This window comes from Nycticebus coucang, chromosome 22, assembly GCF_027406575.1.
Source record: "Nycticebus coucang isolate mNycCou1 chromosome 22, mNycCou1.pri, whole genome shotgun sequence".
NCBI classification, from domain to species: domain Eukaryota; kingdom Metazoa; phylum Chordata; class Mammalia; order Primates; family Lorisidae; genus Nycticebus; species Nycticebus coucang.
This window is the reverse complement of record NC_069801.1, coordinates 10,880,265-10,904,977: the sequence shown is the minus strand read 5'-3', so window position 1 is coordinate 10,904,977 and position 24,713 is coordinate 10,880,265. Positions and strand designations below refer to the sequence as shown.

General features: G+C 52.3%; 1 protein-coding gene across 4 annotated transcripts in view; it reads right to left on the bottom strand.

Annotated features, from left to right (window-relative positions):
* Window positions 1–24,713, bottom strand: part of KAZN (kazrin, periplakin interacting protein) — a 1,031,394-nt gene that overhangs the window by 33,632 nt on the left and 973,049 nt on the right. For 2 of the 4 annotated variants that reach the window (XM_053575944.1, XM_053575945.1), the window contains 6 exons: window positions 24,500–24,636; window positions 21,635–21,805; window positions 17,011–17,200; window positions 13,729–13,859; window positions 10,805–10,855; window positions 6,573–9,128 (listed from right to left, as the gene is read on the bottom strand). In XM_053575944.1, the coding sequence (XP_053431919.1) occupies window positions 8,961–9,128; window positions 10,805–10,855; window positions 13,729–13,859; window positions 17,011–17,200; window positions 21,635–21,805; window positions 24,500–24,636 (848 nt within the window). In that variant the 3' untranslated portion in view covers window positions 6,573–8,960. Of the gene's footprint in view, window positions 1–6,572; window positions 9,129–10,804; window positions 10,856–13,728; window positions 13,860–17,010; window positions 17,201–21,634; window positions 21,806–24,499; window positions 24,637–24,713 lie in introns of those variants that run through there. The other 2 variants (XM_053575946.1, XM_053575943.1) reach the window with 2 other exon arrangements.

The following is a 24,713-nucleotide window of genomic DNA, read 5'->3' as shown; positions in this document are numbered from 1 at the left end:
GCCTCAGTCTTCTCATCTGTACAAATGGGCCTGTCCTGCCTACCCCACAGAGCTGGGGAGAGGCTGAATGACATCACTGTCATTGTCATCATTGTCAGTGACATTTACTGCTGCCTCTATTAAGCCTTTTATATGTCTTTGCTCAATTCATCCTTGCAGCCACTCTCTATTATTGATAATAATAATAATAATAATAACTGTTGTACCAATGGGGAAATGAAGGCACAGCAGGTGAAATGACTTGCCTAAGGTTGCCAGGTAGCAAGTGTCAGGACTGAGGCTGAAACCCAGGGAATTTGCTCAGAATCTCCCTGTCATCCCCCCTGCACCTGCCTGAGTAGGAGGGATGCAAACTGTAGAGGGCTGTGGCTTGGGAGGGGCAATGTTGAATATAGCTTCCCTGTGGTTGGTTCATGGGGAGACCTGCATGTCCTTCTAGGGAGTCTCTGGCCTCATCTTACAGACTCTCAGAGGCTGGAGGTGGGGAGGCCACACTTTCTTGTTCTTCCAGGGTTAAAGTGGGGCTCGCACGATCCCTTGCCTATGGGTGAGCAGAGAAATCTGGGGGTACCCGAGGGGAGTGAGTCCTCCATGAGGCTGACACCCTCCTCCTGTTCTGGAAACAGCTCAGAGGCTCTTGGAGGGAGCTTAGAGAGGACATGACCCCTGGTTTCCCTTTGTACTGTCTCAGGTGATGAAATCATAGCTACAAGCTGAACTAACTGGAGCTCGGGGCTGCAGGGCAGGTCGGGAGGCAGGAGGTGGGGGAGTGTCTGTGACACAGCTACTGCAGCCTCGCTCTCACCAGCCGCCTTCTGTGGTGTGTCTATGGATCCCAGGCCCCACCCTCAGTCCTTCTGATCCTAAGATTCCACAGGCCACAGGTGCTTCACCAAGGCCTTGGTCTTTTGAGACCCAGATAGGAAGACTGATTTGCCTGAGGTCACACAGTGAGTCCTGCACCAAGCTGATCACTGGGAGTCAGAATCAGGCTCTTGGGTTCTGAGGGTACTGGGCCAGGGGTGGTGGGGCTCCTAGCGGAGAAGGCCAGGGCTCCTCAGGAGCCAGAGGGCAGGGGTGGACAAAGGCCTGCGGGACCCCCTTGTAGCAGCTCTACATACGACTGCTTCCCAGGGCACAGCCTGGGCTGGCGTGCTCCCAATTAGGGCTCACTGGTGGTATCCCTGTAGTACCACTGGCCCCAGAACAAGGCCAGCAGGTCTACCAGCTCAGCAGAAGCCTCAGTTGGCCACAGGTCAGGAAAAGTGGGACAGATGTCCCAATCAGAACTTGGACTTCACCCAGGTTTGACACCTGCCTCCTCCACCTTTTCCTGGCTGTGCACCTCTAGCAAAATCAGGGTACCTCTCTGTGCCTCCAGTAGGGGTATGCTGCAGGCTTGAGGCAGCAGAGTTGACAGTGCCAGGCCCCTTTGCCCTGTGCTCTCTCTGCAAGGCCCAGCAAGCCGCAAGCAGCAGGTTGCCAAGGGATCTGGCTCAGGGCCCTCTCTCACTGGGGGACCCTGGGCTGCCCAGGAAGGTGTCCTCCACCCACCGTATGATGGCCTTGCCCTTATGATAGTGGCCTTGCCACTATACCACAAGGCCACAAGGCTGCCGCTATGGGCCTTGGGCCCATGGAAGCTGCTATGATGGTGATCACCTTGGGGAGCTTGTTCAATAAATACACAGATCCCAGGGCTCCAGCCTTAAACCTTCTGAGTCAGTTAGGTGTGGGGGTGGGGACTGACAATCAGTATCTTTAAAACCCAAGGCACGGTCGAGTTTGATAACTATAGATAGACTTGTGGTTCTCAAACCTTCTCTCTCTTCTTAATCTCTCCACCACGGAACCTTGCCCATGGACTTCTAGTTGCAAGTCCAGAGTACAACACAGCTAAGTGCAGAGCTTGTGGCTGAAGGTGGGCGGGAGCCCTGCCTGCTAATGTTGACCAGCTGTGACAGCACTGTCAGAGAACCCCCTAGGGTAGCGGTTCTCAACCTGTGGGTCACAACCCACAGGAACTGTATTAAAGGGCCACGGTGTTAGGAAGGTTGAGAACCACTGCCCTAGGGTTTCATGGAACATAGTTTGCAAACCCTCTGTTTGTTCCAGTCTCTTCCTCTTTGGATTGAGAAACTGAGCCCTGAAGAGCTGGCCCACTCAGGGTTTGGCTTCATTCCGCTAATGAGGCTTCCATTCCGAGGTTCTCAGAGGCTTTCTGCTCATTAGCTGATCCTGAGAGGGAACATGAGGACAGTGGTTGATCTAACAGCGAAGTTACCAAGAACCCAGACTGCTGGTGTCGAATCCCAGCTCTGCCTCTTCCTGGCTATACGAATTTGGGTGAGAACTTTACCTCTCTGTGCCTTGATTTGTTCATCTGTAAAACGGGGATATTTATCTTGGAGAGTTATTAGATTATAGGAGCAAATGCCTGGAAGGAGTTTAGAACAGCACTTAGCACAAAGAAAATGTCCAATGAGTGAGGCAGGCCTGACTGCGGGTCCAGGCTACCTGGGCTCGACATATTCCTTAAAATGTACCATCCCTGTGGTTACCCTTGGGATTTCTGCCTCAAGAAAACAGCTTTAGGTAGCCCACTTGCTTCTCTCTGTCTAAATCTCCCGTGGTAGCCAGAGCAGATGGTGTGTTCCTAGCAGACTTAAGACAGAATGCTGTCAAGAGCTGGAGGATCCTAGGGTCAAATGCTTCAAATCCTCCCTGTTTCAACGCAAAGCAGCTGGATTCTCCTCTTTAGCAACGCTAGAACATTAGAATCTGTACCCGGAGGACTGGTGCTCACAGACCCCAGCAGCTGGAGGGACTTGAGGTTCACATGGCCTTGATTTTACCCTGAGGGACAAATTTTGATTGAGTTGTCATTGGGCTCAAGACATAGTAAATACCTTCTATGATTTTTTTGTTATCTCCCATTAAACTTTAAATCCACATGTCACATATCACAGGCAACACACATCATGGAGCTAGCCCCTTCCAGTTGTACATGCTCTTCTCATTTCTGAGTGTTCAAGGAGAGGGCTATTATACCCATTTTACAGATGAGAACACTGAGGCTCAGGTTAAACGACTTGCTTGAAATTGGACTCAGGGCCAAAGCTGGGAGTGATTATCCGGGTTAGGCCTAGAACCCATCCACTGGTGGGCTGGAGGGCCCTCTGGGTAGAGCAGGAATGACTTCCCAAAGGCAGGTCTTTTCTTTGAGGATTCTGGGAGGATGGCATCTAATTTCATAGATTCTCTGGTATTGATGCCATTACCTGCTGCTCACTGATTACTCCTTAATAACCGTTAAGAAAGCCAGCAGGGACTTCCAAAATGTGAAACTTAGCAATGCAAGTGAGCTATCAGCCGGTGTTGTCCGGGGGGGCTCTGATTCAGAAGCATGGCTTTGGCACACAGCCTGGTGGTGTCCTGGCCTCTGTCAGGCATGTGCTAGAGAATCGGAGGTCCTGCCATTTGCAGGAAGAGTAGGTCAAGCGTTTCAGTGGCTGCTATTTTTATTTCTCAAACATGGATCTCTTGGGATCCTTTTCTCGTGGCTTTAGTTTGCCGTCCTGCAGGGAGCAGTGCCGCTTACTTGCATCCTTTCCAGAAACCGAGCTTGAAGACATCATACCACGTGGTTCGGCCATGAAATATCCACACGCCAGCTGCTATCCCAGACTCGCACCCTCTATTTGCCTGGACCCTGATGTGCTATGCCTTTGATATTTAAATAACTTCCTACATACAAAACCTCTTAAGTTATTTTTAAGTTTACAGGGTATTATTTTATAACAGAATTATGAACCTACCTTTTTATAAGCCAAAGAATAAGCTAATATGTGTTCCCTGTTGCTTCTTTATTATTAGCAGGTTCTTTTTCCACTGAAAAATGAGAACAGGTGGGAGGTAGGGGACCAGGACACGTTCTGCTCCACCTGGGGGGGGTCCCAGTTGAAAAAGCTTAAGAGCCATTTGTTCAGAGCAGATGGGCTGGGGCTGGGGAGTCTGTGAGGTCCATTTTATAAAAATGCAAGTTCTGGGGGGAGAGGGCATGTAGGTATTTTAAAAATCATATTGTCACAGGGCTGCTGCCCCACATGGTTCAGTCCCATGCCACCAGGATTTCCCAGGCGCCACCTCATCACAGGTGTGGGGCAGCGCTACCTGGGCCACGGGCTCACGCTGTGGCCAGGAGGGGCGCTGCGCATCTCCGCAGGTGTTAGGGTGGTGCCAACCCTCAGACCTGCAGCTCTGGTGCAGTCAGGGCTTTGACTATGGGGCAAATAGGGGCAATTCTGCTGCGGATGGGCCAGAAGGAGGATGGGAGAGCTGGTGCTGGGCTCAGCCGGTTTTGCTCTGCTCTCTCCCCCGTTCCTCTTAGAGGGGGGGCTTTTTGTGCCTGGGGGAAAAAGCTGACGCAAACAGACTTAGTCACAAAAGTAACACAGTGCCAGGCTGGGTCAGAAGCTATTGAGGGGCAGGGGACCATCTTACCAGGCCCCTAACTGAAGCATCAGTGATGCCCCCCCAGGGGCAGGTGCCCCTTTTAGCTCCAGGCAGGTGTCTCAAGGCCACACACAATACTCCAGGCCCCCAAGTGCTGCCCATAGATCAAACCCAAATTTTACAGAACATATTCTTTTCATAAAGGGAGTTGTTCTGTGAAGTTTGGATTCAGTCGAAAGGCCGCATTCAAGGATCTAGAAGGCCACATGTCCCCCAAGGCTGCAGTTCCCCTCCAACCTCAAGGGCATGAGTTCAGCAGCCAGACTCCCTGGGTCTGAAGCCCAGTTCTGTTTCCCGGCTTCAGGACCCTGGATGATTTACTTAACCTGTTTTCTCACTGATAACACAGGCTGTTGGGAGGTTAACTGAGTTAATACGTGTAAAGTGCACAGCATGGACCTATGGTAAATGCCTAATAAATGTTAGATATTATTGTTATTATCGGTTACACCTACTGGAGCCTGTCAGCATGGGTAGGAAAGCACACAGAAGGGCCACTGGGTGCAGCCATGTAGGCCGTGCGCTGAACAACGCGGGGCACCATGGACACGATGGCCTGGAGAACGGCACTTTCTGGAGTAATGCAGGGGGCAACCTGTACAGCTGGTACACTGGGCCTAGGTGTCCAGGGCAGCCCTACTTCAACTTCTGACGAATAAGTGCCACTTGAAATTGGACCAGTTGGAGCAAGATCTCAGCCAAGACTATATGAACAAAAGGAGGTCCTGTGTCTTTTGAGTGGAGCTATGAAGATTTGCATAAAGTGTGGCCCGGCCCTTGCTACCTTCCCAAGGCATGATTGTAGTCACAACTTCCAGGACCTTGGCCAAGTCACTTTTTTCTAGGTCAATGTTTTCCCCATGTGTCCAGTATGTGGGGTCGAATTACTTTTAGGATGACAAATAGGCTTTATCCTTGTGTGCCAACTCTGATTGATTGGCAGTGGCCATCTGAGGCTATGTAAATTGAGAAATCAGATGCTACTTTGGGATGGAAAGCAAGGGCTCTTCAATTGATTAGCAATGTCTGCCTGGGGTCAAAGAGAGGGTAGCAGGGGCATGTATGTGGCAGCCCTATGGTTCTCAATCCTGGCTATCTCTTACAATTGCCAGAGGAGGTTTAACTATACTTGGATGCCAGTGGTGTGACCTGACACTGGTATTTTTTTTCCCTAAATTGTGGCCAAATTGAGAAGTGTTGGGGTGGATGACCCTAAGTTCCTTGCAGTCCTGAGCTTTCCTGATCTTCCTAATCCTATATATCCACTCCTGTCCATACATACCTTCTTGGTATGATCTATTACATAGCCCCTATGCGTCCTTCCAGCAGAGATGGTGGGGAAGTTAGAAGGCCCATCTTCCATCAGTCTCACTTCTGGAGAGAATTTTTTTTCTCACTTGGGAGATGAAGGTTGAGGGCACTGACCGTGTCAGGGTTTGGGGGCTGCCTCTTCGTGGGATACACATGGGAGTCTTGTTGGAGGAGGCCTGGGTCTTGCACCTGGAAGATCTCATGGGGCTTGGAAAAGCCCGGCTGACTCTGGCTTCAATCAAGGAAGCCCTGTGGCTCCCCTTCTGTCTCTCTCAAGCTACACTGAGTCCCTCAGGGAGGCTGGGGACCTGGGATGATAGAGGCCTTCTGGGGTTTTCGGGAAGTAACATACCCCAAAGGCATAGGCTCTATGACTGGGCCTCTGGAAGGAGCCGGGGGAGGAGAAAGCAGATGAAAGCTGACTGGGGCCGCTGAGCCCCAGAACACAGGGTGCCTGGCACAGGGGTGGTGTGTTAGGACCACAGGGCAGCCCTGGTTGCTGGTGGCTCCTCCAAATTAGGGTCAGGGTGCAGAGGTGAGAGATGTTTCTGGAAGGCTACCCTGGCTCGGCCCCTCCGTGGACCCAAAACACAGCCAGCTTTCCTCGGCCCCTCCCATCACCCCCCCCAACCAGGACCCAGCCCTTGAAGTCCAAGGAACAGGTCATGTTGGCCTGTGGCTCCCAGAGGGGCACAGCTTCCCACCCGGAGCAAAATAGAAGCAATCAAATAACGTAGGATTCAATAATATTTTAAAATAAGCTTTATTTAGATTTTTTTTAATATTTTATATTTGCATCCATGCCTTCGAGAAACCTTTCCCACGGGAAAGGAAATTTTCATCTAATGTTACCCAGAACTCATTCGCTATTTGACGTAGTTCTCTTAAATAAATCACCCTTAGTAACTCTTAGAATTATCTCCTAATTTACAAAAACTGAAATGGAAAGGAACTACTAAATCATTACCAGGTGTGGTTGCAATCTTATTTTCTTTTATAAGTAAAGGGAAAACGGTAAAAAAAAAAAAAAAAATCAATCAGAAAAGAAATTCATGGGGGAAAAAAAGTATTTTCTGAAATCTCTCTCTGAAGAGAAAGATGCCAGCCTGCCTGCTTTCCCTCACCTCTGGGCTCAGTGACACAGCTTGACCAAGGGAGGACAGAAAGGTCCTTGTGAGGTACCCTGCCTGCTCCCTCCTGGGCCCCAGGACCAGCTCGAAAGGAAAGGGAGTAGCCGGCTGAGGCTTTTCTATTTGTTTTAGACACTTTGGGGAAAAATAGCCTATCCATTCTGATACAGATGGTCCAGCATTTGAAAATCTCCTTACTTCCTTTTAAGAGCTGCAAATGTTACTGTTAAGCAGAAAGCGTGACTAGTGTCTAGAGCTGTGGGCTAGGCTGTTAGCTGTTAAGGATGCGCAGAAGTGGGGATTCACAGGGCAAGAGAAAAGAAACGGAGTTTTAGGCCTTGGGTGGACCTGGCTGAGCAGCTCATGGCTCCTCCATTCCCCAGAGCTAATATGCACAGGGTTCCTCTGCTGGTGAAGCCTCCTCGGGGTAAAGCTGCTCCCCAGACAGGCAAATGTTCCTGCCAGCCCTCCTCGCCTGGGGTCAGCGGGCTCAGGCTGCTGTGACAAGCTGGGAGACACACCCTGATGGATCCCAAGAGATTTTAAGTGTGGCTGAGGGAACCAACCAGAACGGGAAGGGCAGAGGGCTCAGGCTCAGGACGCTGCGTCCTCTGCAGCTCCCCGCTGGAGGTGGGCGCCTACCCCAGTGACACCTGCCTAGCTCACGGGCAGAATAAACTCAGGTCGAGAAAGACATGGCTGCAGGGAGGAATGCACGCTGCTGGAGGCCCCTGTGAACTGACTCAGGCCCAGGGTTCCCTCGGTCGTACCCTTTGGGTGTGCAGTGTGGGCTGTCTCCCCTGGACTCAGCCTCTCTCAACAGACAGACCCAAAGAGGGGGATCGTGACAGTCAGCACTCTGCTCACTGAGGTGTTGTTCTGTGTGTCAGATAAATAAATATACAGAGAAAAGCCTGGACAGAGTTGTGGGTGGGAAGAAGGTGGAAGGTACATGCAGGGGCAGGAAAATGGGGGCGCGGGGAAGAGAACAGAAAAGCAAGCTTTGAAATCCAACAGTCCCTGGGTTCTAGCCACCCTAAACTCTACTTTGCACGTTTGGCAGCAGCATGATAACAGAACAACAGACAAGTCAACGGCAACACCCGCCTCCCGCCCACCCCATGGAAAAATAGACATTCCAATATTTACGTAATAATTTAGATAGAATAAGTTTTCTGCATTTGTGCAAATAAATTAAATGCAACAATTTTCTTTTTTTTTTTTTTTCTCTTTTCCATAAAGAAAGAAACGACAACACAATTTAAAAACTGGCAGGCTGTTTAAAAAGAGCCCGTGTGACCCCTGACAAACCCAAGCCAAGACGAGGAGGCCCCCTTGGCTGGGCTCACGAGTCTTGGCAGAAAGCGGACCTTACCCTGACGACGATGGCGTTGTGTGGTTAAAGTGACTTGGGCGCACCCCGAGAACAGGGTCTGGTCCCACACGTTCACACTGAGGGGTGGGCGAGGGAGGGGGACATCAGAAACAGACCACATCCTCGGCGAGACGGGCTCCAGGAGTAGCGATTTGGACGAGGGACATTTACAAGCACAGAGTGCACAATCGTTTGGTTATTTACAAATACACAGCAGTCCTTCAAGTTTTCAAGTTTCATAAAAAAATAGGAGGGGAGGTAAAAGGGGGGGGGACCCAAACGAAACAATGAATCAAACAAAAAGAAATTAAGAGAACAAAACAACAAATAAAAAGCCCCAACATTGAAGAAAAATAATAAACTGGATTAACAACACAACGGGGATCGCCCCAGAGAGACAGAGTTGACATGTTCACACACGGTTCATAGTATGTACATCGATTACAGAGGTGGCGACGCAGAGGGAAGGGTTCACACTCCTGGTTTCGCTTGTCAGAGGTGCTCAGCCACCCCCAGCACCCACATGTGCAAGGACACACGTGCACACGCACCCCACGCAGGTCACACGCGCACCCCCACGCTCACACGCACGCACACGCCCGCCGGGCAGCGGGCCGGGGAAGCACGTATCACCAGTCCGCGTCCTCCTCTATGTAATAATCAGGGGCGGTACCATCAAAGAGGCCTGGGTCGAGGGACTTCCGCTGCTTCCCTCTGGCGAACACGCGGGAGATGGAGCCGAATCCCATCTTCTCTTTCTTCTTTTTTCGTTTTTGGTCTTCAAGATCCTCTAGTGACTGAGGAGGCGGGAGCCGCAGAGGAGAGGAGAGAAGAAAGCCGAGGCTTAGCTGGGCGTGGGGGGCGGTGGGCAGGATGGGGGTGGGAAGGCTGCTCTGAGCTAGCAGTCGAGTGACAGAGCCAGGGCCAGGGTTGGCCCCTCCCTCGCTGAGCAAATGTGGAACCTTTCAGGGGCCACAGTAGGACCCATCATTGACCATCCTGGGGATATCACTAAAGATGCTGAGAATAGCCTGGTGTGTCACACACAGTCAGTAAAGGTGAGCCCTGCTGCCCTGTGTATTGTTATTATCTCTGAGTTCCATCTGCGCTGTCTAGAGTGTGCAGGAGGACATCTGTGTACTTGGCCACTGTCTGCGTTCTTGTCTGTGATGTGAGGAGGCCACAGGGAGGAAGGGTGGCCACAGGCCCCCTTTTGCAGTACTAGGGCACTAAGTTGATAAGGGAAAGGGGATGTGGGACAGGTCAGAAAACGTGGAAGAAGCTGGGGCTCGTGTCATTTGAGGCCAAGGGCCTTGTGCCTGAAAGCCTGGCACAGGGGGCCATGTAGCAGATGGGGCAGCTGGGGCTGTGTCACACCCTGTGGACCCCTGGAGACCCTCCCCCCGCCCCGCCCCGGCCACACGCGCCTCATCTGTGATGTGGGGATAGTAATAACAAAGATGGTGATAGTGGTTGTGAGATATGCTATGCTCTACCTATTGGAGATAATATGTGGATTGAGGGTGGAGTCTGCAGGAGAGTTTTGGAAACTGCCAAGTACTTTATATATAAAGACACGTGGTAGCCTTATCCATAAAAAGGGGGAGGTTTCACCGACGACACTTATGGTTCCAAAAACACTTCAGAATTCTTTGAATTCTAAGCCCCACCGCACACCTGGTGGATCAGAACCCCCAGGTTGAAGGGCTCAGGAATCTGCATTGGAGCCATTTCCCTGGTGGTCCCTGATGCAGGTGCAGATGAGTGGGGTGCAGACCAGCGCGTGGGAACCCAGGACTGGAGAGAAGGCCTCAGAGACCTTGCTGACCCTCATATTCATGTCGTCTACCTGCCTATCCTCCCTGTAGCCCCCTCTTCACTCTGATGACAGAATACTGCAATGTTAAAAATGGCAAAAGTGTTTATAGCAGCAAGGGGCCCAAAGAGCCCATCTCCCGGGTTACCAGCCTTTAAATAGTAATGGCAACTCTATAAAACTGGCTACCAGGGGAAGACACTGGCCAGGGCAGCAGAGGACATGTGGTGTGTTTAGTTACTTACAGTCTGGCAGAGGACAGAAGAGGCATCGCCATGCAAGACTCAGGCTGTGGGCTCAAATCCTGTCTGCTGTGCGTGCCCAAGTATGGAAGTACATGGGAGCTAAACCCTAGAGCAGGGATTTTTAACCTGGTGGCACACTGGTGTGCTGTGAGAGGATCTTAGGTATGCCACAAAAATTTTAAAGATCCTTAATTATTTTTGAAAGAAGTTCAAAGCATAGTTAAGGATATTCTTTTTTTACTTTTTTTTTTTTGATCAACCTAATTTAAGTGAATTATACAAGTTCAACTATAGGTTCAAGTGTGCCATGAGATAAAGAAGGTTGAAAAACACTGGGCCAGAGGAATAAAGGATGAAGTCATGGTCCAGCCAGGGCAAGGGAGGGCCCCACGGCCAGCAAAGGCAAACCTACCTGTACAATAGGGTTGTGCAGGTCCTTCTGAACTGGGCCGGGACTGTCGCCCTGTAGCCAAAGGAGAAGAGGAAGATGAAACAGCAGAGACACATGCCACACATGGAGGCTTCCATGAAGGAAGCCATCCCTCAGGGGCCACCCTCCCCTGGGGATCCACCTGCCCCTCACCTCCCGAAGCAGATACTCCCAGGTGGCTTGTCAGCCACTACAGCCTAGAGTTCATGGTACTGCCCGGACCAGGTGTTCTGGACAGAGGCCTCCTGCCTACTCTGGCCTCTTGATCCCCCAACATCCTCTGACTAACAAACCAGTTGCTCAAAGGCTTCTGAACTCCTGTTCCAATAGGTCCATTGGGTGAGAATTAGGGCTTGGTTATACTTGGTGCTTTTCAGTAAATAAATTATATTTTAATAGAAAAAGCACAAAATAAATTAAAAGAATTTTGAGATAGAAACAGACTTGGGAGACTATGTTGCCTCTAGCTTCCCCCCTAACCAACACAAGGAATCTCTGATTTTATGGAAGAGTAGATGGGACTCAGCCCTATGTACAGATGTAAAGAGAGGCTCTAGGCAGTCCAACATCATGGAGCTAAGGAAAAGCTGAGTTACAACTCAAATTTGGGACTGATGCCTCCTGGTGCAGTGCTCCTTCTAGGCAGGGGCACCAGGGCACACTTAGCCCTGAGCTCAGTCAGAGCTGCCCCAGGAGCCCTATCCACAGGGTCTGAGGACCTTCCCTCCTTCCTAGGGAGCCTCACACACAGGCATAGGCAGCCAAGACTTTTCCACTGTGTTGCCAGCCCTGCCCTAGGTGGGTGGGGAGGGAACCCTTAATACCCTGTGTGTGTGCAAAAGCTTTCACTACCTCTCAGAATTAAGTCTGCCCTGCCGGGAGGCAAAAAAAAAAAAGTTGAGATCACAACATTCATTACTAGGGAGACTCCTGGTGGTTGTTTCTGGAATTGCAGGCATAAAGCCCAAGAAGAACAAGTATGTGTTACTTGGACCAATGTCCCTCAACCTTTGCCAACCTTCTCTGCACTGAGTCCCACCTCTGCTTTAACTTAGTGGCCAGAGGACAGAGGGTCACCTGTAGCTATTTCCTGGCTCTTCCTGGCTTACCTGTGTAAAAACTTGTTGAGATAGTGGATAAAGGAGGTTGAAGAAGGGAGGGAATGTAACCAATAGTAGTTTAATCTTTAGTCCCATCTCTAGGTTTGCAAACAGAACCTCTCCTGGAAGCAGCTAAGACAGTCTACTCTGGGTAGGACCATATTTGCCAAACTTATGGGTAAGAGATGGGGCTGCTGCCCAATGAAATGCCCACGTGCAGATGACTAGCCCATCAAAGCAGTCACTTCCTAGCAGCGGGGCCTGTTCTACGGTGAGCGTGGAAACAAATGTGCTGGAACTGCGACTTCTAGCTGCAGGTGTGCAGCAAGGTAAAGCTGGGCAGAGGCTAGGCCTCTGTCAAAGACAATTCAAGAGGCTTTCGGAGAACCTCTTCTACAGAATGGATCTTCCAGCAGCATTTCTGCAGTTAGAGCCCCCTGGACCCCACCAGGAGAAGAGAAAGTATGGTCCATGGGAAGGTATTCTCATTTGGGATCTGCATGGCCTTTGCTGGCTGTCTGGCCTGAGGCATCAATGGCTCTAGGTTTAACTACAAGGTGGAACTTCAGGGCCAGGGAATGGGCATCAGAGGCCCCTTTAGTGGCCCACTTTCCTTGCCTTGTCATCAAGACAGCTTTTGCCACTGGGGTTCTCTTCTAGGTACCGTGGCTTCCTTAAAGCTCCAGTAAAAAATAAATGAAGAATCTCAACTCTAAGCAGGACTGACCTTCCTCCCACCCTGAGTGGGCTATATGGGACTCCGGGGCCAGCAACGCCTGCTGTCTACATCACCACGCTAAAGGGGCTTCTGTTGTTTAGTCTTAGCTATTTTTATAAACGCTTTTTATTGTTACAATGGTTTGAAAAAAAAATGGTTCCATCATTATTACTCATATATAGGAAAGCTATTGATTTTTATAAATTGATTTTCAACCACTGCTGTTATGTACATATTATTCGTTCTAATAGCTTTCTAAGCTATTCTCTTGAGTTTTCTAGGTAGACAATCATACTACAGGCAAGTAATGGTTTTGTCCAATTTCTTTTTTATTATCTATTGCGCTGGTTAATAAAGCAATATTAACTGAATTTTTGAAAAAGCCTTCCTGTGCATTTGAAGACCAACCCTATGGTGGTGCCTCTGTTTTCAGGACATGACAGCAAAGCTCTCTGTTATCATCTGTGTGGCGGAACAAAAATTGAAAGTGGTCCCCACACCCTAAACCCCCAGTGTTTCATATTAGAACCTCAATATGGCTCCACTTCCCTCTCTGCTAGAGCCCTTCTGTCTGCCCCACCAGTCACCAAGTGCTAGGTGGCTGGCACTTGTGCCTCTTGGTAGCTGGTGGCCAGCATAGGATCAAAAAGCATTTGATTAAATAAGTAAACTTGGAAGGAATCTGCATGCCTTCCAGAGGCAATATACTCCAAAACTACTGGATGAAGGATGGAGGACTGGCTCTCAGGGGAAGCGAGGTAGTGCTGGTACAACCCTGAGCTCCAGGGGTAACGTCTAGGAGAAGCCCATGGTCCCAGACAGGGCCCACCAATTCCAGCTGCACAGGCCCCGCGGCTGGCCCAGGCCCGCTTCCTCTGGATTCTCCTCACCCTCCCGGGCACAAGGAGCAAATGGGCCTCATTTCTTTCTCTCCCCAGATCCTTCGCTTCTTGCAAAAGGAAAGAACAGACCAGGAAATGCATTCGCCAGAGTGCTCCCTGGGTAGACGAGAGGAAACAGCGAGTCCGGCTTCACCCCGCCACGCGACCCCTGCCCGGGGGCCCAGGCCCTGCTGCTGCTGGCCTTACGTTGCAGAGGGAGTGAGTCCGGTGTCGAGGGGAGTTAATGTCGCTTGGTGTGGACGACCGGTCGCCTTCGGCAGCAGATGCATCGGAGATGACAGAGGGCTGCCGGGAGTGGCAGGGGCTCACCCTGACCGCTGGAAAGCAGGGACAGATGGTGAGTGAGGGACAGAGAGGATGTCCTCCATCACCAGACTGCCCTGCAAGTGGTTCTACCCAAAGCTTCCCTCATCCAGATTGGGACACTGAGGCTTAAAGAAGGGAAGAGACTTGCCTGGTTCTCTGCCCTCCATTCTGCAGCCCCACACCTTTCCAGAGAGTACTTGCTGGGAAGAAGCTCCCACAGCCTCTGGAGCCAATCAAGCCCCCGCCCCCCACAACCAGGCTGAGTTAGGAGGAGAAGACAAGGGGTTCGAGGGACCTCCAGGACTGCTCATGTGCCCCGGTCACCTGGATGTTCCCTAGATCTGCGACCCTGAACTCTGCTCTGCACCACTGTCCTGAACAAGAACCTTAAGGGACATTGCCTCCTCCTCTCTTTTCCCCACACCCCATGTCCAGGAAGCAGCAGTGCCTCCAGACAGACCCCCAAATCTGTCCACTTCACTCCAACCACATTCCCACCGCTGCCTCTCACCTGGAAAGCCGTGCGGCCTCCGTGTGGGCTTCTCACACTGCAGCCAGAGCCACAGGCATCTGGCCTGCCTCCTCCTGGCTGCCGAGGCTCTACCCACCCAGCAGCCTCAGCTCAGCTGCTTGTGACTGTCTCTGTTCTCGAGCCACACCAGCCCTCTGACAGTGCCTAAGGCAGGCCACCCCCTCACCTGTCCCCTGGCCTCTGCCATCATCTTTCTGGGGTCAGCTTAGCCAGACAGGCCTTCCTCCTGCACCGGTTTTCCCTACTCTGTTCTCCCCTAATCAAAATTTCTGTCTGCTGTTGATCCCTCGCCCTGTGCTAATTACAATCTGTAACCATGCTGCTTGTTTGTTTATTTATGTGTGTTGTATCTGTCTGCACCCTGACAGCATCAGCTCCGCTAGGGCAGGCACCCTGGATGTCTTACCCACGTTGAATTTCAGAGCTCACACTGACTGGCACATAGTAGGTGCTCAAGAAATAGTGGGTGAATGACTGGCCCAGTTCAGAAGCCCTGCCAAGTGTCTCAGCAGACGGCTCTGCCTGCAGCTGCTGGCACTGGATAGAGAAAAAAACACCTGCTGTTCAACAAGGCTGACAGAGCACCTACTGTGTGCAGGCGGTGTGTGAGCAGGTGGGGGTTACAGTCCTTGCTACCAGTCACTGTATAGCCTAACAGGTGGCTAAAGGTGCCTGGAGTCAGTTCCAATCTAGGTTGAGTTCACGCTACAGGCTGTGTGACCGTGGTCATGTTCCCCAACTCCTCAGAGCAAGTTTTACTATCTGTAAAATGGGAAGACAGAAGATCGGCAGTGATGCCGATCTCAGAGTAGCTATGTACGTGATGTCTCTGTTACAGGGCTGGCATTGGAGGGAGAAGTTAGGTAACAAATGCATCAACAGCAATCACGAGGCAGGTAGGCACCCAGCTCTATGGGACCACAGAGGACACAGGGGGCGTGGCAGGCAGAGGGCAAGGAAGGCTTCATGAAGGAGGGGCTGTCTAATAAAGAGTGTGGAAGCAGGTGCTGTGGAGAAGACAGGGTCCCAGAGACAGATCCATCCGCCTGTCCATCTTTTCCCAGGCCAGAGCCAATTCTGTTGAGCAGGGGCCTTGTACATGACTTGGGTGACCTGGTGGCTGCTACCATTACGTGATTCAGAAACTGCCCAAACTCTGTCTGCCTTCAAATAGTGCTTCTGCCCTTCTGCTGCCCCAGGTCTGGGGCAGGAACCAGGAGGGCTGTGTGCACGTGTGGGCTGGGCAACTCTGAACAAATGGTGGTCCTCTCTGGGTCTCAATCTCCCTGCCTGACAAGGGAGCTGGACCTGAGCAGTTTGATTATAAGCTCCCCCAGCTCTGAGTCCAGGCTGTAAAGACCAGAGCTGCCAACATCCACCCCCCAAAGTCAGCCTACCTTGGGCCAGACAGTGAAGGGAAGGCTGTGTCTCCACTGGGTGGGAAGGGAGGACTCTGGATTTGCTTACTGTCTGGGTTCTAAAAGCCCATGTGTCACCTCTGATGACAATGATGGCGACGATAATGGTGAGAGTAGCTGCTAAGATTTACCCAGCACTTACCACGATCTGAACTCCATTCTGGAAATTTTACACATCTCATCTTCATGAGAACCCCATGAGGCAAGTAAGGGGAAGTACCAGCAAAAACACAATTAATGCTTGCTGTACGCTGAGATCCTAGCCGGCTCTGGGAGGAAACTGAGGACCCTGGCCAAGGGTCGTGCCCCTAGGAAGCAGAAGGGCCAGGATTTGCCAAATCCAGACCCCGTTCCTCTCCACCCCAACAACTTATCTACAGTGTCCCCACTATACCCTGGACAGGCAGTGGTAGGCCCTGACGCCTTCCCCTTGACCAGCCCACCAGCCCCTTGATGGCCAAGGCTGTGTCCAACTCATCTTCTGCCTCACCAAGGGCCAGCTCTGCCTGCAGCTGCCCGAGTGAATGCTTCCCACCCCTACTGTATAGGCTGCTGCCGGGGGCCTGTTCTAACCTGTACCTATCACACAAGGACAGCCACTTGGAGGGACAGAGGACAGAGCATGGGGGCCTGCAGATGTGCGGTGGGGCAGCAAAGAGTTTGGAGCCTGTATCACAGGTAATGGATAGAGAGGCTGCCAGAGGCCTGACCACCTTGCCAAGTGCCTAGAGCAAACGCTTGTGGCACGCGTCCCTCTACCTGCATGCCCAGGCTGGAGCTAGCATTGGTCACAGAGTTCCACCCATGTGACCCAGGCCACCCAATCAGACTCTTTCTTTGGGATTTGCTATGGATACAAAGGGAAGAGATAGTTTTTCAACCTCAAAACTTTTAAGCTATGAGGGCCTTAGAAGGACAAAACTGCTGGCAACTATTTTGCTGCCTTGTAGATAGAAGCAACCTAAAGATAAGGCCAGACAGAGGCGGGCAGAGCTGAGAGATGGTCAGAAGGATGCATACATTGTTTGAACCTCTGGATCCAGCTATACCTGATGTCCATCTCTTAGACTTTTCAATTACGTGAACCCAAGGTCTCTGTCCCTACCCTAAGCTGCTGTCGTGTGAGCAGAGAAGCTGCCTCTCCTGCTGTGTCAGATGCCTCCCATGAAGCCCCCTGCAGCCACAGCTGGGCCAGGCTGGGGCAGGACTCACCTTGCCGGTCTGCAGGGTGGGGAGGGTGGGAGTGGTAGAGAGTCTGCTGGCTCTGCCGGATGGCTGCGGTCAGCGGGAGGTCTGCCTGCACCACCCACTCCTGGTTGCCATTGAGCACCGTCTCGCCAGGCATGGCGAGGGAATGTCGCTTGGGGACATCCTTGGTCAGTGTGGCTAAGGACTGCTTGGCCTATGGAAAGAGCCAGGAGATAGGGAGAAGAAGTTGTGATCAAGAGAACGTCTTGGACTGCTGGTTGGCAACGAGTCCTCAGCTCTCCCCTGCTGCAAATGGTTGCATCACACACGTGGAAAGCACTGGACCATCTGAGCAGGCCCTGCAACAGGCAGTTGGAAGAGGCGTGGGTGGGATGGCTCTCCTGACCTACTGGGATTGACTTTTTATACCCAGATGAGGCCTCACTTGTCTGGTCCTGGGAGTGGCAGCCTGACACCTTCACTGCTGACAACTGGGAGGTCCCCTATAGTACGTCCTTCAGGATGGGGTGGTGTACTTATGAGCTCCAGGATATGCTGGAAGACCATCCACACTGCCCACTCAGGATGTTTTACTCCTGGGACAAAGCTACAGACACGGTGTGTCAGATCTAAAACAAGCAAGTGGGGACGTACACACCGTCCTCTCCCTACGGCAACTCACACACCTCTCTGACTCATCTCTTCCCTTAAATGCAGTTTACTGCTGGGAATCCGCTTGAACTCTGACGCCCACTGCTCTCTGCGCCTCCACCGCCTCCTGCACCCCCCGAACCGGGCATGTCCAGCTCCTGGTGCAGTACAAACATGTCCATGTGACAAAGAACAGGGTTCTCCTACATTTCTCCTACTGAATGTGCTGTGTGACCTTGAGCAAGTTACTCTACCATTCTGAGCTTCATGGTCCTGCTACATAAGACGAGGAAACCAAGAGGGAAGAAGTTTATATAAGCAGTGCCCCCTGGAGCCGGGCAGTGAGGGGGCCCAGGCCCAAGCTTGGCAGAGCTTGGGCTCTGAAATCAGATAAGCTGAACATGATCTCGGCTCTGCCACCTCTGGGCTGGGGGGACCCTAAGGAGGCTCCTCACTTCTCCTGCCTTCTTGTCCCCACAGAATGATGGGGATAAAGACAGCACCTCCCCCACATGGTTGCTATGGAGAGAGCTTGGCCCACAGGAAGAACACTCAGTGAGTATCAGTGACCATGATTATTAAAGTGTCCACTTCACAAGTGGGGATTAGATGAGGAATAACTCACAAGAAGGCCAAGGCTCCTGTCTGGCCCAGTGTAACGCAGGGGCCGAGGTGGCTAAGGCAGATGACTCGAGCCCTCCCCAGGACTGGGCAGGAGAGACAGCAGTGCAGGGTCCTGCCCTCACCCACCCCTGGGCTTGAGCTGATGGCAGCTCCTAATGACCCAGATTGTCGGCTGATCTAGAGGCCACGTATATCACACCCCCACATCAGGGAGTGAGCTGGCCCCTCAGGCACCCCAAGTGCTGAGCTGAACTGAATCCTGTGCTTAGTTTTCCAAGGGATCCCTGCTTGTCCAGGGGACGTCTCTCCGGGCCAAAGGCTGGGAGGATCCCAAGGCAGGAAACTTCTCAGCAGACATGAGAAAGATTGTGCTCTGCAGAGATGGAGCACTGCACCCACAGGCACGAACTCAGCTGCCTTCTTCCTGTGCTGCATAAACAAACTCAACAGCAAAGTTCTCAACTTTAGGGGAGGCCAGTTGGGACCCTCTTTTACTGATCTCAGGGATGTTGGCGAGGAGAAGCCGACGTGGGCTGACAGGGCGAGTGCTGCTCCACACACCTGCAACCGTGGGCTCTGGTGGCGGTGGGGAGGCACCTGCTGGGGGCGTGGGCACCAGCAGGCAGGCTGGGGCAGGTGGGCTCTGACTTTATGTGGGAGCAGCAGGAGTCTCCCCCTTCCAGCTCAGGCCCACTGCTTAGAACTGGCTGTGGCAAGGGGCTGGTCCAAATGAACCAAGAAGGCAGTGGCCGGACCCTGGAGGGATATTGGTTTTGACAGAGCCGAGAAGACCCAAGTGGTGCCAACTCAGCATGGCCATTAAAAAGGGAACCGAGGCTCAGACTGGGCCTCTTTCCCTGCCCCTCGCTCACCCCTCACTGCCCCTGAGCCTCCCCTGGGCCTGTGGAGGTTGTTGCTTCTACAGATGTGGGAACCGAGGCATGGAAAGCTTAAAAGTTGATGTGTTCAGGGCCACACAATGACTGATTAGTAGAACAGGCAGGGAGTGGGAGCTGAGGATAGGGCGGGCCTCTAGCAGCCTCAGAACATGACAGCTCAAGTTCCCTCCTCCTCACGGGGAGCAGGCCTGACTCGTCCCCTCCTGTGTCCCTTCACGGTCACCACGAGGAAGGTCCTATAATACTTCAGATTTTACACAGGAGAAAACTGAGGTTCAGAAAGTCCCCTGTCAGAGTCACTCAGCTCGAAAGACAAGACCAAAACTGGGACTGTTAGAAGCAAACAGCCCAGGCATAAAACTGGGGTTACTATGGCTCTGACTACAGCCCTCCCCTGTGTGTCTGAGCCCGGGCTTGACACCGCCTGTGCTGATGCTACAACAAACCCATCCATCGTCCTGAACTGCTAAGGTTCCCACTAGCAAAAGGGCCCGATGCCTGCCAGGAGGAGAAGGCCAGCTGAGTCCTGTTGGCCACAACAGGAAGCAGGTTGAGTGTCTGGGCACGGTGGGTATGGAAGCCAAGGTGAGCTGGCTCCAGAAAGACCCAGGAGTCCCTGGGAGGCCCAAAGGCGAGGAAAACACATCTGTTCGTCCACTGGGAACCAGGAAGGCCTGGGAGAACAGGGGCGTCATCCTGCACCCCTTTCCCTGGAGGCAGCAGGGTCACCAGTACCACTGACCCCACTGGAGGGAAACACCTGGGCCCTGCCAAGGGGAGCAGCTTTTCCCTGCCCTGGCAACTCTCACCACTAGGGGTCACCATAGGACAAGGAGACCCAGGGGAGGCCTCTGGCCCCTGCCCTGCTCTGGCCACCCAGTCCTGAAGCAAGTGACCTTAGAATACCAGGAAGGCTATGTTAACCATTGTGATGAAAATGTGTCAAACGGTCTATGAAGCTAGTGTACGGTGCCCCATGATCATATCAATGTACACAGCTATGATTTAATAATAAATGAATGAATGAATGAAAAAAAAAAAAAAGAAAAGCAGAATGTCATCTTTCACAAGGGCAGGCACTGTGCTAAGTGCTTCTCTTGGGTCACGTCACTGACATCCTCACAAAAGCCCCGTGGAGACAGCTGATCCTGAAAGGCACAGGTTACAGCAGCCCTGGTCCGCTGCCCCTGCCACCCGGCGACAGCAAGACTGACCCCTTTCCTTCTTCCTCCTTCGGCAGCCCACTCAGTGTGAAGATGAGGAGGAAGGTGGCCTTTACGATGGCCCACTTCTGCTTCATGAACAGCAAACACGTCTCCTCTTCCTTCACGGCTTTCTTCACCACATTTTTTCTTTCGCTTACTTTATGGTAAAAATACAGCGGGTGACACGGAGAATACATGAAATGCGTATTATTGCCTGTTTATGTTACTGGTAAAGCTTCCAGTCAAAAGTACTTCGCTTTAAGTAGCGAAGCTGCAGGGGAGTCAAAAGTCATATGCAGATTTACACTGCGTAGGGGGTCGGTACCCCAACCCCCATGTGGTTCAACTGTGAATGTAACTACCCCATTCAGAGATGGTCAGTATGGCCAGAGAGGGGAAGGCTCCTGCCCTGAGTCACACAGCTAGACAATGATGAGGGCTAGACAATGATGATCTGGATGTGAACCCAGATCCCATGGCTGTACCCACAGTGTTACTCGGCATCCGCGTCTCAGAATGACAATTCCTCTGGAAGCCTTGTGATCCACTCCCACCCCTCCAGAGTCCCCTCTGTGTCTTCCCAGCCATCGCTACATTGAGCCCTGGTGGTTTCAAAGACCCTTGTAAGCCACCAGCTCTCTGATTCTACCCAGCCACCTTGTGGGGAAGCCAGGGGAGGACTGTGACCCACTCCCACCCCAATGACAAATACAAGGCACCAAAGCCTAGAACGGTTCAGTGAGGGGCCTAAAGTCACACAGGAGTCAGTAGAATGGACCTCTGGGGCTCAGGACCTGGCTGTCTGTCTCCACCCTCCCGCCCCCTGCATAAGCTGTGCACCTTCTCAGAAAACAGTGTCTGGGAGTATTCTGAGAGTTAAAAAATGACATTGTTTTCCTTGATGATATTTTCGCTCTGGAGACATTTGAAAATAGCCTAAATAAACAAATAAAAGGTTGCTTGTCATCCTGCTACCCGGGATAACTAATGTTACTATTTTGGTATATTTCCTCCCATATATTTTCCTAAACAAATATACAAATTTTAAACAAAAAAGGTTTTGTTTTATAAGAGCAGCTGGAGAGTGAATGGTCTCCCAGCATCCCCACAGTCCCTGGGCCCAGGGCAGGTGGACAGAAGGCTGTCTCTGGCTCTGGGGGCTGACATGGCCTGCGTGGTCTTGGAGGGAAGCGTATCGAGCATCAAGGATGCCCTGAGGCCTCTGCCTGTGTCCCTCTCTGTGCTGCCCCAGGGTGAAGAGGGTCTCACCATGGCCAGCTCAGCCTCCAGCTCCTTCATGCGGTTGTCCTTGAGGTCCAGCTGGGAGCGCAGCGCCGTGGCGTGGTCCGTGGCCTCCTTGGCTTGGCGCCGCAGCTCCCACTTCTCGCGCTCCAGCAGGTCCTTCTCCTTGGCCAGGGCCTTGACCGCGTCCTCGCTCTCCTGCAGGTGGGGGAGAGAGCATGGTGGGGTTAGGACAGGCAGGGGTTCCTTGCGGCATGGGGATAGCTGCAGTGGGTCTGGCCCCAGAGGGCAAGAGCAGCAGGAAGGCCCGCAGCACATGGCTTCAACTCTGGCCCTGTGGTGGGAATTGTTGGGGTCCTAATTCCGGCTCTGCCATGAGCTGGCCGGGAGACAGACACCCAGAAAGACTGCAGGTGCTCAGTAAAGACTTCTCCATGAATGAATGAGCGAGCCTGTGGCTGCCTTGGGTGAGTCTTTCTACCTCATTGAGTCTGGGTTTCCCCATATCTAAAATGGGGTGGGGTGACTCCTACTTGTGTCAAAGACTTGCAAAGACTGAATGACTTCATGGGAGGGAGATGCTTAACACAGTCTGCCAAAAGGTGGGGTGCCGTAACAGTTTGGGGGCTTTGTTTTGTTGTTTGGTAAATTGTGTGCGTCACAGGGAAACAGGGACAGCAGCAAGGAGGCACCTGTAACCCACTGTCTGCACTGCCACGAGGTCCAGGCCACAGCTGATGGGGGGAACAGCTGTCGAGTCCAGAATGCAGCCAGGCTCTCCACCACTCGCCCAGCCCCTCCCCAGCTGGCCCCCCTGTGATTGCCCAGGGAAGGGCAGAGGTGCTGTGCCGGTCCTCAGAGGAGGGTCTCAGAACAGCAGGGGTCCTTCCCATGAGGCTGGGGCCCTGTGGGCAGCTCTGCCCACCCGCCCAGCAACCATCTTCCCCTTTACTCATTTAAGAGCAAACCCAAGACCTGGAACCGTCAAGAGGCCACCATCCTTCCTTGTCTGACAACCCTGCTGCTGATGGCCTGACTTCCAGATGGCCAGAGACCAGGAAGCTGAGGGAGGAACCAACCGGCCCTTTCTCTGGCTGTCACAGAACTGGGGCTTAGGTTCTAGGGAGAGAAAGAACCTTAGGGCCAAATTCTATATTTGCAATGACTGCTGTCAGTCATCTCTGCCTCAGTTTCCTCATCTGTAACCAGGGATGATAACACACGTAGTTCAGGGTGATACTGTGAGGCCTGAATGTCCACGTTGGAGAATTCAGTGCAGGGATGGGAACCCACTTCCCTCAGGTCCCTGCTCGAATGTCAACCTCCTCCGAGAAGTCTTCCCTGACTGCCCACGTGAGAGAGCAGCCCCTGGCCCTCCTTGTTTTCCTTATTTGGACATGACACTGGTCATTTAACCAATATTCGTGGCTACTGCCAGCAGGTACAAACCAGACAGAAATCCCCATGCTTGCAGAGCTTACGCTGGAAGATTCTGCTCTGTGCGGAACTGAGCAACTGGGGTTAAGGGCTGTTTCTGAAAACCGGCTGGTGAGTAAGAGGCTGCTTATAAATGTCCCTGAATTAAGAGGAAGACCCACTAGGACCCTCAGGATCATTTTCGTCTGTCTCTTTGCAGTCATTGCCTTGCACTGCTCAAGAGGAGAGCAGGGGCTGTAGGCTGGGCAAGAAGGCCTCATGGGTGCTTTCAAAACCTGCCCCCACTCCCCATGGTAACATTCCCTGGCAGCAGAAGAGCCGGCTCAGCAGTAACCCTCATGGGACGTTCCTCACCGTGCTAAGGCTTTTAGATGCATTATAATATTTAAACCTCACAACCACCCATGAAGCAAAGACTGCGATTATCCCTGTTTCACAGAGGGACAGACTGGGGCCTAGAGATGTAAAATACTTTCCTCAGCCCCACAGATAGTGTAGTAGAGGTCCCCACTGCTGCTGACAACTGAGGCAGGGAAGGACCTTACAGGAGACCCTCTTCTACTCCTGGGGAGTTTGGAACCTGATGGAAGTTGAAGCTGGCTGCAATTTACAAGGGTAGGATCTGGCCAGGCCGTATGAAGCCTTGGAGGCCAGGCCAAGCGAGGCAACCTTTGATCCTCCAGGGCTGCCAGCACTCAGAGGTCCATACCTAGTCCATACCTAGTCCACCCTTCAAAGCCGTTTTGGAATTCTTTTCCTGGAATGACCATCAGAGCTGTCATCATACAACTAAGTTTGCAAACTTGTCACCACGAGCTTACACTGGTAGCACCATACAAACAACTTGGTAAGATTTCATAACCTTGGGGCGGCGCCTGTGGCTCAGTCGGTAAGGCGCCGGCCCCATATACCGAGGGTGGCGGGTTCAAACCCGGCCCGGCTGAACTGCAACCAAAAAATAGCTGGGCGTTGTGGCGGGCGCCTGTAGTCCCAGCTACTCGGGAGGCTGAGGCAAGAGAATCGCTTAAGCCCAGGAGTTGGAGGTTGCTGTGAGCTGTGTGATGCCACGGCACTCTACCGAGGGCCATAAAGTGAGACTCTGTCTCTACAAAAAAAAAATAATAATAATAAATAAATAAAAAAAGATTTCATAACCTTGGCATATCAGAGTCCCACGGCTGTGTTTGTGTGGCAGTGTGGCAGTGTTCTGCTGAATTGTGTTCATTATTGTTGTGTGTTTTGTGTGCCATACGATGACTGTCCTATCCAGGCCTGCCTGCCCAGGAGACATGGAGCCCCCCAACCAAGGGCTGTGCCACGTTTGTCTTGGTGTCCAGGTCTGGCTGGACATACGCAAGGCCTCGCTGTCTGTGTTTTAGGATTCAGATTTGAGAGGCAGACCCCTTACTGGGCCTACAAGGTGAGTGATGAGGGGGCTGGGAGGCGGGCGCTGACCTTGCGATGCTGCTCATAGTTCCGGATGAAGTCCCGGAGCTGTTCCTCGCGGCTCTCTAGTGTGGCGTACAGCTGCTGCATCTGGCTCACCAGGTCCGTCTTCTCACCCTTTAAGCGCTTCCGGTCAGCTTTCATGGCTGGGGACAGAAGAGTGAGTTAGTTCGAGACCTCCACTATCTCCTCCAGATGCCCAAGTGCTGGGAGGGGCATTACC